This window comes from Triticum dicoccoides, chromosome 1B (assembly GCF_002162155.2).
Source record: "Triticum dicoccoides isolate Atlit2015 ecotype Zavitan chromosome 1B, WEW_v2.0, whole genome shotgun sequence".
NCBI lineage: Eukaryota > Viridiplantae > Streptophyta > Magnoliopsida > Poales > Poaceae > Triticum > Triticum dicoccoides.
The window spans coordinates 454,872,529-454,885,624 of NC_041381.1; the positions used below are offsets into that span (position 1 = coordinate 454,872,529).

The window sequence follows — 13,096 nt, forward strand, 5'->3', positions numbered from 1 at the left end:
CATTAAGTGGTCTATGAATATGGATGTAATTTTTGCTATTTTTTAAACACAGTACACACGGAGGCGCTCATATAGACGCATGTACACTATCCCATGAGCACCTCTTGTGGTCTTTGCACTGTCATAATGTTTGATGAATATATTGAAAGTTTTAAAAAAATTTGCAAAGCAAACAAGAATCGAGATGCCGAAGCAATGCTCCGCCCGAAATGGAGGATCAGAATTGGCGCGTCACACACAAAACATGCAAGCAAAACAAAAAAAACAGATGCAGTTACATTATGAGTCCAGAAAGCAACAAAATCATGCACACATTCTGTATGTCCCTGTTTCCAAGGAGATCCACATCGCACTGCATCTTTGGTGGGATCATGCATGGATGCCAGTCATGTAGGAATACAGAGTGGCCAAGCTAGAACACAGTTTGAGAATGTATATAAGCATCGCTTGCGCCAAATCTTTTTCATGCCCATGCTTGCATGCTCTCGTAGATCGGTAGATGACATGGCTCACCTGACGGCACTACTCCTCGCGTCCGTTCTCGTCTTCGTCTTGAGCGCGACACCCACGCTAAGCATTATCACTGGCGGAGGCGGTGCGACAGCGAGGCAGAGTACCAGCCTCAACCATGGCGCCGCTCGAACTTACGTAGTGCTCGTCGAGCCTCCGGCGCACGCGCACCACGACGACGAAGCCGCGCACCGGAGATGGCATGAGTCGTTCCTGCGGACGGGGTCGCGCCCTGGCAGGAAGGCCGGCGGCGAAGCACCCACCATTCGCCACTCGTACACGGGCGTGTTTTCCGGCTTCGCCGCAAAGCTGACGGAGGACGAGCTCGCAGCGGTGTCCAGGAAGCGCGGGTTCGTGCGCGCCTTCCCGGAGCGGAGGGTGCCGCTCATGACGACGCGCACGCCGGGGTTCCTCGGCCTGGACGCCAAGCAAGGCGTCTGGAACGCCACAAACTACGGCGAGGGCGTCATCGTCGGGTTGCTCGACACCGGCATCGCCGCCTCGCACCCTTCGTTTGGAGACGAGGGCATGCCGCCGCCGCCTGCCAAGTGGAAGGGCAAGTGCCAGGCCCCCGTGCGTTGCAACAACAAGCTCGTCGGCCTGGTGTCGCTCATGGGCGGCAACGACACCACCGACGCCGTCGGGCACGGGACGCACACGGCAGGCACCGCGGCAGGCCACTTCGTGGACGGCGTCTCGGCGTTCGGCCTTGGCAGGGGCACCGCCGCGGGGATCGCACCGGGCGCGCACCTGGCCATGTACAAGGTATGCGACGGCGAAGGATGCTTCGAGTCCGACATACTGGCCGGGATGGACGCGGCAGTGAAGGACGGCGTGGACGTGCTGTCGCTCTCCCTCGGCGGCCCCTCCATACCATTGGATAAGGACCTGATCGCGATCGGCGCGTTCGGGGTGATGTCCAAGGGCATCCTTGTGGTGTGCGCCGGCGGTAACAGCGGCCCGACGCCCGCCACGCTGTCAAATGAGGCGCCGTGGATATTGACCGTGGGGGCCGGGTCGGTGGACCGGAGCTACCGGGCCACCGTGCGGCTCGGCGACGGGGAAGCGTTCGACGGCGAGTCGCTGACGCAGGACAAGCGCTTCAGCTCCAAGGCGTACCCGCTCTACTACCCTCAGGGCACCAGCTACTGCGACTACTTCGACGGCGTCAACATCACCGGCAAGGTGGTCGTGTGCGACACCGAGACGCCGTTGCCTCCGCTGAACTCGATCCAGGCGGTCCAGGCGGCAGGCGGCGCCGGAGTGGTGTTCATCAACGAAGCCGACTTCGGGTACACCATCGTCGTAGAGAAGTATTATAACCTCCCAATGTCACAGGTGACAGCGACCGACGGCGCCAAGATCATGGGCTACGCCAGGGTGGGCTCGACGGCGGCCGCCCACACTGCAACGATACTGTTCAACAGCTCGATTGTTCACGTGAAGCCGGCGCCTATCGTCGCGGCCTTCTCGTCCCGCGGGCCGAACGCGGCCAGCCCCGGCGTGCTCAAGCCCGACATCATGGCGCCGGGGCTCAACATCCTCGCCGCGTGGCCGTCGATGGTGCCTATCGATGGCACGGAGTCGTACAGCTACAACGTTGCCTCCGGCACGTCCATGGCCGCGCCGCACGTCACCGGCATCGTGGCGCTCGTGAAGAAGGCGCACCCGGACTGGTCGCCGTCGGCGGTCAAGTCGGCCATCATGACCACGTCCAGCACCGCCGACAACGCGGGGCACCCCATCATGGACGAAGAGCACCGGAAGGCGAGCTTCTACTCGATCGGCGCCGGCCACGTGGACGCGGCGAAGGCCCTGGACCCAGGCCTGGTCTACGACCTCGACGTCGGCGACTACAGCGCCTACATCTGCGGGCTGCTCGGTGAGCCGGCCATGAAGACCATTACGGGGAACAGCAGCTTGACGTGCGCGGCCGTGGGGTCCATCCCGGAGGCGCAGCTGAACTACCCGGCGATACTGGTGCCACTCTCCAAGAAGCCGTTCAAGGCAAAGCGGACGGTGACAAACGTAGGGCCGGCGAAGTCGATGTACACCGCTCACCTGGACGTGCCCAATTGGCTCAAGGTGAAGGTGGAGCCAGAGGCGCTGGAGTTCACGTCGGCGATGGAGAAGACGACATTCACGGTGACCGTGAGCAGCAGGGGAGGTGACGCCGACGCCAACGCCGGGCAGCTGGCCGAGGGGAGCCTACGCTGGGTGTCTGAAGATCACGTGGTGCGGAGCCCGATCATCGCCGACGCCAGGGTTGTCCCGACATGATTCTGTCAGGCGCTCCCTGGACATGCTTCTCTCGCAAGCCGCATCAAAGGCTTGAATCCGCATAACGGTTCCTTCATCAGCTAATAACAAGCGTTCGTTGTACTCAGCCAGCCTGGTTAGCATAAGCACAAGTATTCATATATAGTTCACAAAATGGAGACATTATCGTTCTTCCGAACTAGCACTGCTCCTTGAGGTCCCGATTGCAAACATGCAATCACAAAAATAGGGCACTTATCAAATGAGGTCACTGAGATAACCTTGTATCTTTACTGTATCAAATATCACTACCCAAAATCCTCAAGTCGCCAGCACAATCAAGCTTCTGTCTGAGAGATACATTGCAAACTGAGAGCACCACTTCTTTTGTCGAAATCGCGAGGAACACTTGTCACTTGCTGTGCCTCCATGGGTGCTCTGCTTGGGCAAGATTTGAACACCAAAACTCGGACTGGAAGGTCAATGATGTTACTGTTACAAAATGACCAGCCAATTAGAAAATCAGCAAGACATGTTGCACATTGAGATGGCATGTGTAGTGCGGTTTAGGTGAGGAGACAACCTTTCTTGAAGAACTGAAACTTGGAACAAATGCTAGGGCCAAATGTTGCCAAAAATCTTCGTGTTCATTTGTTTCTAAATACATCAGGCAGCTGTGATATATCTCCATGAAGAATGGTCTGGCAAAAGCAGCTTTGGCCGAAGATATAGCAGAGTTAACTATGCTGCTGTGGCTGAGGGAGATGCCAATTTTGTATCAACATTCCTGACTGAAGGGACAGTCTTAAAATACGGTCACTAGATTCAAGGATCTCATCTGAGCCGAAGATATAGCAGAGTTAACTTCATTACTGTGATTATCTGTGACCCGAAAGTTTTTCTTTGTAGCATCTCTCATGTTTAATCTTTCATTGAGAAGGAGCCATGCAAAACCCTTTAGCTTGGCAGAACATTTAGAGGACCAAATCCAGTTGAAAGGAGCAGAGGCTTGTATGTGAGAAAGGTATTGGGCATACTGATGGAGTTCTTGTATGTGTCTCCCATGTTGTTCATTTCGGTCATTGCCCCCCCGCACTGGATGTTCGCGAAAGCTCATGCTGATGGAGTTCTGGCTCCCCTCAACCTCCCTCCGTCGAATCCGCGCCTGAGCCTTCACGCGGATGATGCAGCGCTGTTTATCACTCCCATGCCTGAAGATGTTCTTGTTACCAAGCAATTGTTGCTTCAGTTCGGCGCCATTTCAGGGCCAGTTGCCAACCTGGACAAGAGTGGGTTCAAAATTCGTTGCGACAGCATTGATCTCCCCAACTGCTAAGGTCCTTTCCTGTCCCCGTCAAGCAATTCCCATGCAAGTACCTTGGACTACCACTTTACTTCAGGAAGATCACGTGAGCTGAAATACAACCGGTCCTAGATAAAAATAGCTGCAAAACTGCAGAAGTGCAAAGGAAAGCTTCTCAACAGTGATGAACGACTGCGGTTGGTGAACTCGGTGTTGTCTATTATCCCAACTTACCTGATCACGGTCTTCAAACTTGATTTTTGGGTCATTAAGCAATTTGACAAGCTGCGCAGGAACTTCCTCTGGTGGTCTAAGCCGGACGCAGCTGTTGGTTTGGCCCTGGTTAACTGGAACACCATCTGTCGACCTAAAGACATGGGCAGGCTGGGCGTCATGGATATCAAACGCTTTGGCAGGGCGCTCAGGCTTCGATGGGAATGGCTCGAATGGATGGTGGACAGAGACCGTGGCTAGGCTCTCATATTCCCTGTGAGAAGGATGATCTTGCTCTGTTCCGCGCCTCCACTTCCATCTCCATTGGCAATGGCACAAGGGTTTCCTTTTGGAATGACCGGTGGCTCAACGGCTGCTCCCTAAGGATTTTGGCACCGGACCTCTTCATTCTGTGCTCAAGGAAAAACGTCGAGGTGGTGTCGCAATCAAATCCCAGAGATGGATGTCGGGCCTCCAGCGCATCAAGTCTGCCTTGCAACTAAGGCAATTCACTGCCCTTTGGTTGCAGCTGCAGCAAATCCATTTGCAGCCGGAGATCGACGACTCTATCTGCTGGAATCTTACCACCTCAAAGGTTTATTCGGCTAGCTCTGCCTACCGCTCTCAGTTCCTGGGCTCCTACTCAACATCCTGATTCGACAAGCTTTGGCGCTGCAAGGTTGAATGCAAATGCCGACTCTTCATGTGGCTCTGGCTGGCGGAAGGATTCTTACGAATGAAAACCTCGCCATCAAGGGGACCCCGCACAGCGAATCTTACCACCTATGCGATCAAGAGGATGGGACTCCTTTTTCCATATGATCCCGAGATGCACCTTCTCGCAATCCATTTGGATGTTGGTTGCCAACTGGACTAACTGCCCTGCTCTCACCCACAACGCGACCTCCTCTGAAGCTTGGTGGAACGACCTGACATGCACTTTGGATCCAGAGCTTATCACCACTGCCATATAAACCTGCTGGAATATATGGAAGGAACGGAATCTCAGGGTATTCCAGACGCGCCACCTTCCTGAGCTGGAGGTTCTTCATCTGATCAAGCAAGATATTCCTCAACCGGCGCTTTCCATACATTGGATGTCGGACACTGAAAATACCCCAGAACCAGAACCAGACTAAAGCTTTCTTTCCTTGTTTTTCTTTTCCCCTACTCTATAACACCCTCGTGTTGTAACTTGTAAGGCATGGATGCTTATTGTTTTCTCCTAATTAATATATAGGGATGAAATGATGTCAGTTCCTCAAAAAAAAAGTGTTGGGAGCTTTCATGGAGTAGCATTATTTCCCCAAGAGTAACTCCAAGTGTCATACTCAGCAGGTTCATTTTGAGGATTCTAAAGGATGACTCTGAGGATCAGAAATTCATCAAAAGTTTGAGAAGAAAGAGGGAGGGGGAACATATCCAGAATATCGTCAAGACTCCCCCCAGACGCAGGTGCGCCTGGCTTTATCTATACTTTCAATAACCCCTTCAGGCAACTTGAGGGAGCATATATAAGAAGAGGGAAGAGCGCTAAAGACAGCTTTTGTGACTGATTCTCGCACCAAAAGACAAGGAGGGGCAAGAAGTTAAGAGCTGCTCCATCCTATGGATCAGATCAAAGTCCCTGATTCCAGGTTTGCTCAGACCAAGAGGAAGCCCGAGATAGGTGAAGGGGAACTTGGCAATGCGGCAACCGTAGAGGCCAGCTAACTGCTGCATTTTTCCTCCAAAACATGGATGGGAAGAAGGCAAGTTTTCTGGAAATTAACTCAAAGACCAGTGGACTGTCCAAGGGATTCAAGGAGGCTTTTAAGACAGAGCAGTTAGTGGGAACATGTTTGCATGCTTAAAAGCATATCATCTGTGTATTGCCAAACAGGGAAGATGCTGTTAGTGCCTGTAAGGGGGAGCTGAAGCAGGTTATGGTGACAAGCACAAGCCTTATTGATGATAGCTTGAAAAATTTCCTCCCCGGGGCACCATTAAGTAGGACAGAGGAAGTACCAGTGGAGAGGACGGATTCAATCCATCCAATCCACCTCGCATCAAAGCCCATATGCTACATGACTCTGATGATCGTGTCGTGCTCGATAATATTGAATGCTTCTCCAAAGTCAAGCTTAAATTTCCTGCTTGGATTGATGGCATTGGTGAAGAAACAAACAAGCTGTTTGATCAGTATAATCCTTAAAGTATATATCTACGTGTCAACAGTAGTGAATGTGATTATCTTATCCCACTTAAGAACCCTACTATAGTAGAATGATCCAACAAAATCATGAAAGCCCCCGCCACAATTTCTGAAAAAATATGTGATAGAAGCTAAAAAATGAGAATATCAATAGAATCTGGCAAGCATGAGCTAGTTAAAAAATGTGGAGAGAGATACAAACCATAAAAGCTGAATGAAGAAATGAAGGATAAGATATGCTGAAGAAGTTGTCACTGTCTAAAAATCCCTCGGAGATAATAAAGAATCCAAAACAGATGGTATCCTACTGCAAGGTTTTTTGGGTCATGTCTGCACAAGAGAATGGCATGCCCATAGCGGCACTAACTGGGTGTGTGCAAACGACTAGAAGAATCTAGGCACAAAAAACTGGAAACTGGATCATTCATTTGGTGAATACCATGTCATATTAAAAATATGAAAACAGACAACGGATGATGCTATTAACTTAAAACAAGGAATGTTAAGTTCATTCAGCAAGTGTCACGTGTAAACAGAAGCATGTAAAGATACCTTTTTTCTATTTGATGCAACTCCGAAAGCTGATGTGTCTCACTTCCATGAATTTAATCATTTCAACTATTTACAAAATTAATATTAACTCCAAGTTCCAACTGAGTCTCTCCAATGGAAGTACTCCACCAAATGTATTTCTGAAATCTGCAGGCTGAACGACTACAAAATTCATAGGGTTATACAAAAACAAACTCCATATATAACTAAGAACTTGACTAGGAAATTAGACCTTGCTTGGATACCAATCAGTCTCTAGGTAAAACAACTAACTCAAGGTGAAGCCCATGGTGGCGTGTAGAGTTGAAATAAAGTTCTCCTTTGGAAAACAGCAGATAATGGTGTGTTGTAGATCAGAATGATTAGGTAATAAAACTGAGACTGACGAAAATAGTAGCAACATGGTATTAAGAAAACTGAAATTGCAACTGGAGACATCACATAGCACAGGAGTGAACTTTTTCTTTGATTCTGCATATAATGCACAGGTCCGCATGTTGGATTCTGTTTCTTACTTTGGATATAATGATTTTACATTACCTCATGAAAACAATATCCACCATAATGTAGGGGGACATGCATGCTCATTCACCTTCCTACACCAAGTTGTTGTACAGACAGTAAGTCAGGGCAGGAAAAATCACCAGTAATCCCCACAAGAACATTTCCCATCCTTGAAGTGATGAAACCTGTTAGTGTCTCTAACAGATATCTCCCTCCCCTCAAAACATGATATGAACTTCATTGCTTCGTGGCAATCGCCACAAATCCGGAGGTTCTTTATCACCCGGAGGGGTGTTCCTGGGCTCGTGCTTATGAGGCCCAATGCAACAGCCAGCTTTTCACTGTGCACAGCAAGGATATCGTCCTTTTCTTGTTCTTCCACATCATGCAGGACAAAATCTGTGCTCGGTGCAAAGCCCAGCCTGCTCATCTCAATGGTAAGCTGCTTTAGTTTCTCCGTTATTGCAGTCATCATGGGGTGTGAACTGTCACCAGCTGACAACATGTGCACCTTGTTCTTGATCTCTATCCAACTGCAACCCTTTTCTTTCTTCAATCCCATATTCTTCATCTGATCCCTCACTCTGTTTACCCCGTCCCACATTTTTTTAGACGCATAAATGTTGGAAAGCAGGACATAGTTGCCGGTATTTTCTGGCTCTAGTTCAAATAGCTTTTCTGCTGCGACTTCGGCTAGGAAAACATTTCCATAAACCCTGCAAGAGCCCAGCAAGGACCCCCAAATACAACCATCTGGCTCAAATGGCATCTCATTTATGAGATCGTATGCCTCATCAAGCTTGCCAGCCCGTCCTAACAGAGTAACCATACATGCATAATGCTCCATCCTAGGGGAAATGCCATGACTATGCTGCATTTCATTGAAGTAGTGACGCCCCTCCTCTGTCAGGCCAGCTTGGCCACAGGCACTAATGACACAGGTAAATGTGACTAGGTCGGGCTTCTGTTTGCACTTCTGCATCAAACAGAACAACTGCACAGCATTTGCAGCCTCCCCATGCATTGCATAGCCACCAATAATCGCATTCCACGAAACCGTATTTTTAGACGGAATTGCATCGAAGATCGTCCTCGCATACCTGACCTTGCCACACTTTGCATACATGTCCACCAACGCACTGCCAACGTAAACGTCATGAAGAAATCCTTTCCTAAGAGAAAAACAGTGTGCTGACCGGCCATGCATAAGAGCAGCAACATTGGCAAATGCTGGCAGTACGCAGGGTATCGTGACTGAATTCGGCTCGATCCCTTTTGACTGCATCTTCCTGAAAAGATCAACCGCTTCCAAATCTTTCCCATTCTGCACACAGCAGGCAACAATCGAGGTCCAGGACACAACATTCAACTCGACTCCTCGGCTAACAAACTCGCTGAACAACAACAATGCCTCAGAGACCTGGGCGTTCCGAGAGAGCCCAGCGACGAGAGCGTTGCAGGAAGCAACATCCATGTGGCTGGACTCATAGAACACGTGAGAAATCTCATCAGCACGCCCACACTTGCCGTACATGTCAATGAGCGCAGTGACCACATGTTGATCTAGCCTGCACCCTGCCTTCACCACATATCCATGCAGCTGCTCGCCAACCGAGACCTCTTTCACATCCCCGACCGCAGAGAGTGCACACGAGACACCGGTGGCGTCTGGCAAGAACCCTTCCCCGTGCATCCTCACAAGTGCCTTGACAGCGTCGAGGGCGCTGCCGCTCCGGTTCAGCCCGGAAACCAGTCCATTCCAGGTGATCACATTTGGCTCGACCCCAGCGCTTCGCATCCGCTCCAGAAGGCCCCACGCGACCTCGGCGTCACCTCGTGCAGAGTAACCGGCGATGAGTGCGCTCCAGCCCACGACACTCTTGTCCGGCATTCTTTCGAACACAACGCGGGCAGCGCTGGTGGCTCCGAGGCGGATGTAGGTGTGGAGGAGCGAGGAGGCGACGAAGGGATCCTCCGCAAGGCCGGAGACCGCGGCGGCCGCGTGGAGCGCGCGGGCGAGGGGCTGCGCGTGGCATGACTTGAGCGCGGACGGCAGGAGGTGCGCATCCGGCGGGAAGGAGACGTGGCGGAGGAAGTGCAGAAGGGTGTTGGAGTGTTGGCACATTTTTTTTTTTGAGCATGAGTGTTGGCACATTGGCTTGGTTGGTACTTGGTGCCAGCTGATTAATCGACTCGAGAAGTTTCGAAGATGGTGCTCCTGTTGTTACGTTACTTCGAATGGAACTCACTTGTTTTTTTTTTTTTTGCGGGGTGAATGGAACTCACTTGACTAAGCATAAAAGTGAAAACGTGTCCGAGAGTAAGCAATCCCCTTTTCTAATCACTCTTGCTAAATCTCAGTTATGTCTCCATTGTCGATGATGTATTAGCCAGGTCTTAGGCCAACTTCAGCGCACGACCTCAAACGGACGTCCGTTTTGTCTGGATTATGTCCGTTTGGATAAGGCAATGGGGTTGTGTCCGGGTCTGGGATGTGGTGGCCATGCGCCCAACGTGCGGCCGCATCCTGTCCACGTACATTTTTCTTTGCAAGCCCATAGCTTTTCTCATCATTGATTTTTAATACATGAGAATACATCATCAAATTTTGACTAGAAAAGTAAGATAAAAAAACAAGAACCACAAGAATACATTTTAGAAGATATCCAACTTTCATAATTGCTCCTGTAAGTTGGATTAGTGCCTTCTCGATGCACTCATTGTTGATCTGCGGAGGCTCGATCTTGCGTGCTTCTTTCTTCGAGTGTAAAGAAGTAGACGTTGTTTCCTCGCATCTAGTCTCATGTCTAGCCTCTATTCTAGCAACAAGTGCACTAGTCTCATCTCTAGCCTCTATGCTAGCTAAAAGTGCACGAACATCTACTAAATTGTGCTCTATCAATATATCGATGTACTCTTCTTTACAATACCAAAACTTGCATTCATTCTACACAATAAAATGTTAAGTTAGCACAACTAGTCAAATCCGAGAGCACAACCGAAGCTAAAGTAGCACATACCCCGCCGTTTAAGCATTTGATGAACACCCATCCGAGATGTTCCAGCATTGTAGACACGTGGCGCACGACCTTCTTTGGGCAGTCGTCGTACTTAATGAGTGGCAACGGTGCGCCGACGAGCTCTTGGGCTAGCACCGAGCCCGGCTGACTGCCATTCGTGTATCTGCCGCGGACCACCGACGGTGTAGATCTGAGCGATTAGAGGAGGAGCCACTACCTGCATGCGGCCTTGCCGAGGACTTCCGGCCCGGTGCCCGGCCAGTCCATGGCGCGGTGCGGCCTCCCACAGCCAGGCGAGCTCAAGACCGACCAGATCCGCTCCAAATCCGGCCGCGGGGTGCGCTAATTAGGTGACCGTGGTTGGGTAGCTCCGGGGCGTCGAGGGGAAGGGGGCTGGGCGAGCGCGCGTCTGAGCTGCACAGCTGCAATGGCAGCGGCGGCGGCGGCGAGGGGCAAGAGTGGAGAAGAGTGGAGGGGGGAGGGGCCGATAGAAAAAGGGGTCCCTGTGCCACCGACGAGCGGGCCAGGGGAGGACACACGCACACAGCTCGCCTGTCCGCGCGCTGTTCGTTTCATCCCAAAAGCGGCCCAAACTTGGGTCGGGGATGGGTCGAAAGCGCACAGAAAACGGAGAAAAGTCCGTTTGCGTCCGCGCGCTGGGACGTCTGGTTTGTCCGTTTTACCACAAACGGACGCACCCGGACAGGATGGGGTCGCGTGCTGGAGTTGGTCTTACTTTAAGATCCATGCAAATTTTCTTTTTAGAGTTTTTATTCATTTTTTTAGACGTTATGTCACTTGGTTGAGACATATTAAGTCTCGGTCGACTAAGATCTAGTTGAGTTATAGTCAGAAATATTAAAAAAAAAAATACTTTTTTAACCGAAAACCGTGGAACAATGCTTGCTGGGCACTTTCAAAAACTATGCTTTGCTATGTGAAACAGGCTCTCGCACCGTTTTATATATAAAGCAACTTCATAATAGAGTACACGGATGAATGATACAATATGGCAAGGAGCCCCCTTACAAAGCAGATCAAAAGATAAACAAGAAATCAGAACAAGCCTAACACCTAGACGAGGTTCGACCAAGGACACCTGAGCACCACTATAACACCCCCAAGAGGATGACGACGCGATGCGACGCCGCTACCGAGTCCATATGGACTAGAGTTTTCGCCCGGAGCCTGGCACGAGGGTGAGATCCACGATGAAGTCTTCAAGAAGCATGCGACACCCACGGGCGCCGCTGTCGCCGCCACCAGAAACGCAAAGCTTTCGCTCGAACACTCGCCACCACCACTAGAGGAATCCCGGTCACCACCGCAACTAGGGTCGGCTCATCCACACCAGATCTAGGCACTGTGAGAACAGATCAGGGTCTCCCACCACCACACCTCTCACCACCCGCACGACCAAGAGGTGTAGTCACCACCGCCACCATGGGGCCTGCCGGAAAGCCAACGTGGAGCCTGCCATCCAGGACTACCGTCCCGACATCCAAGTTGCAAGGCACCACCAACCATCCACATCACAACCACCCAAGAATGGTAGTAGAAGCGAAAGACGTTGTCTTTCACCCATAGCCTGGTAACAATTACCAGGTCTGGGTAGGCGCCCACACAGTAGGGAGCACCCACACCCACATCCCCAGCCGGTCCTGGTGGACCAGGGGGATACAACCTAGAGACCATCGACGGTCGCCGCCAAGCACACTTGAGCATCACCATATCCGTGGTACTCGACGCCGATCCGATCGATGAAGCGGTAAGGCCCCGGGCGTGAAACTCGACCAACGCCACGAGCAGGGAGCAAGCAAATGGACCATAATGTGAAGGCTTGCGACAATACGGACTAACACTACAAAAAAGACACATCCGTGACATTTCGGGCCGAACAAAAAAAAATTATGTCATACTTATGACACTTCTATGACGATAATTGTGACAAAATCCGGTATCATCATAAATGTGGTGGGCTCCTACTTCTATGACAAAAAATCAAGACAGAAAATGGGCTTTTCGTCCTGGGCAGGCCGGAGACGCAGTTGCATGACATTCTTTGGGCCGTCCATGACGGAAAAAACCGTGGTAGAAGTGAGGGCGAGGAAAATATCGAGGTGTTCCTGGTGACGGTGGGTGGTCGGGGCCGAGCGATGCATGAAGGTTTGTGCGTTTCTCTCGTACACGCATGCGCGTGGGTGCGAGGCGTTGGACTCTAACTGAACCCGAGTGAGGCGTTCGCCTACTGAACCCGAGCGATTGCACTGCAGGCTACGCGTTACTGAACCTGAGTGATCGATCGATGGTTGTTAACTGAACCCGATCGAGCGATACCTTCGCTACTGCTGCTAACTGAAGCCGATCGATGCTGCCTCAGGATGAACAGTGAGTGTTGTTGGGGAGTGGATGAACAATTCCCGGTTGGGGGTTGGATGAACAGGACCCCGTGGTAGTAGAGGTTGTTGCCGCTGGATGAACAGGACCCCGATCGATCATGTCAGTTGGGGCTAGATGAGCAGTAGAGGTTGTTGCCGCTGG

The 13,096-nt window shown here is 51.1% G+C and overlaps 2 protein-coding genes across 2 annotated transcripts; one reads left to right on the forward strand and one right to left on the reverse strand.

The window, feature by feature from the left end:
- Positions 1 to 429: 429 nt before the first annotated feature.
- LOC119340885 (subtilisin-like protease) lies at positions 430 to 3,111 on the forward strand. The gene has a single exon (XM_037612789.1). The coding sequence runs from the start codon at positions 466 to 468 to the stop codon at positions 2,788 to 2,790; it is 2,325 nt and encodes a 774-aa protein (XP_037468686.1). The 5' UTR covers positions 430 to 465; the 3' UTR covers positions 2,791 to 3,111.
- Positions 3,112 to 7,262: 4,151 nt separating this feature from the next.
- Positions 7,263 to 9,698, reverse strand: LOC119340896 (pentatricopeptide repeat-containing protein At1g20230-like). The gene has a single exon (XM_037612799.1). It carries the CDS (start codon positions 9,688 to 9,690, stop codon positions 7,672 to 7,674), a length of 2,019 nt encoding a protein of 672 aa, XP_037468696.1. The 5' UTR covers positions 9,691 to 9,698; the 3' UTR covers positions 7,263 to 7,671.
- Positions 9,699 to 13,096: the final 3,398 nt, after the last annotated feature.

What these genes read in the sequence shown, in the direction of transcription:
- LOC119340885 (XM_037612789.1), top strand. Translation starts at nt 466, where the DNA reads ATGCCCATGCTTGCATGCTCTCGTAGATCGGTAGATGACATGGCTCAC.
- LOC119340896 (XM_037612799.1), bottom strand. Translation starts at nt 9,690, where the DNA reads ATGTGCCAACACTCATGCTCAAAAAAAAAAATGTGCCAACACTCCAAC.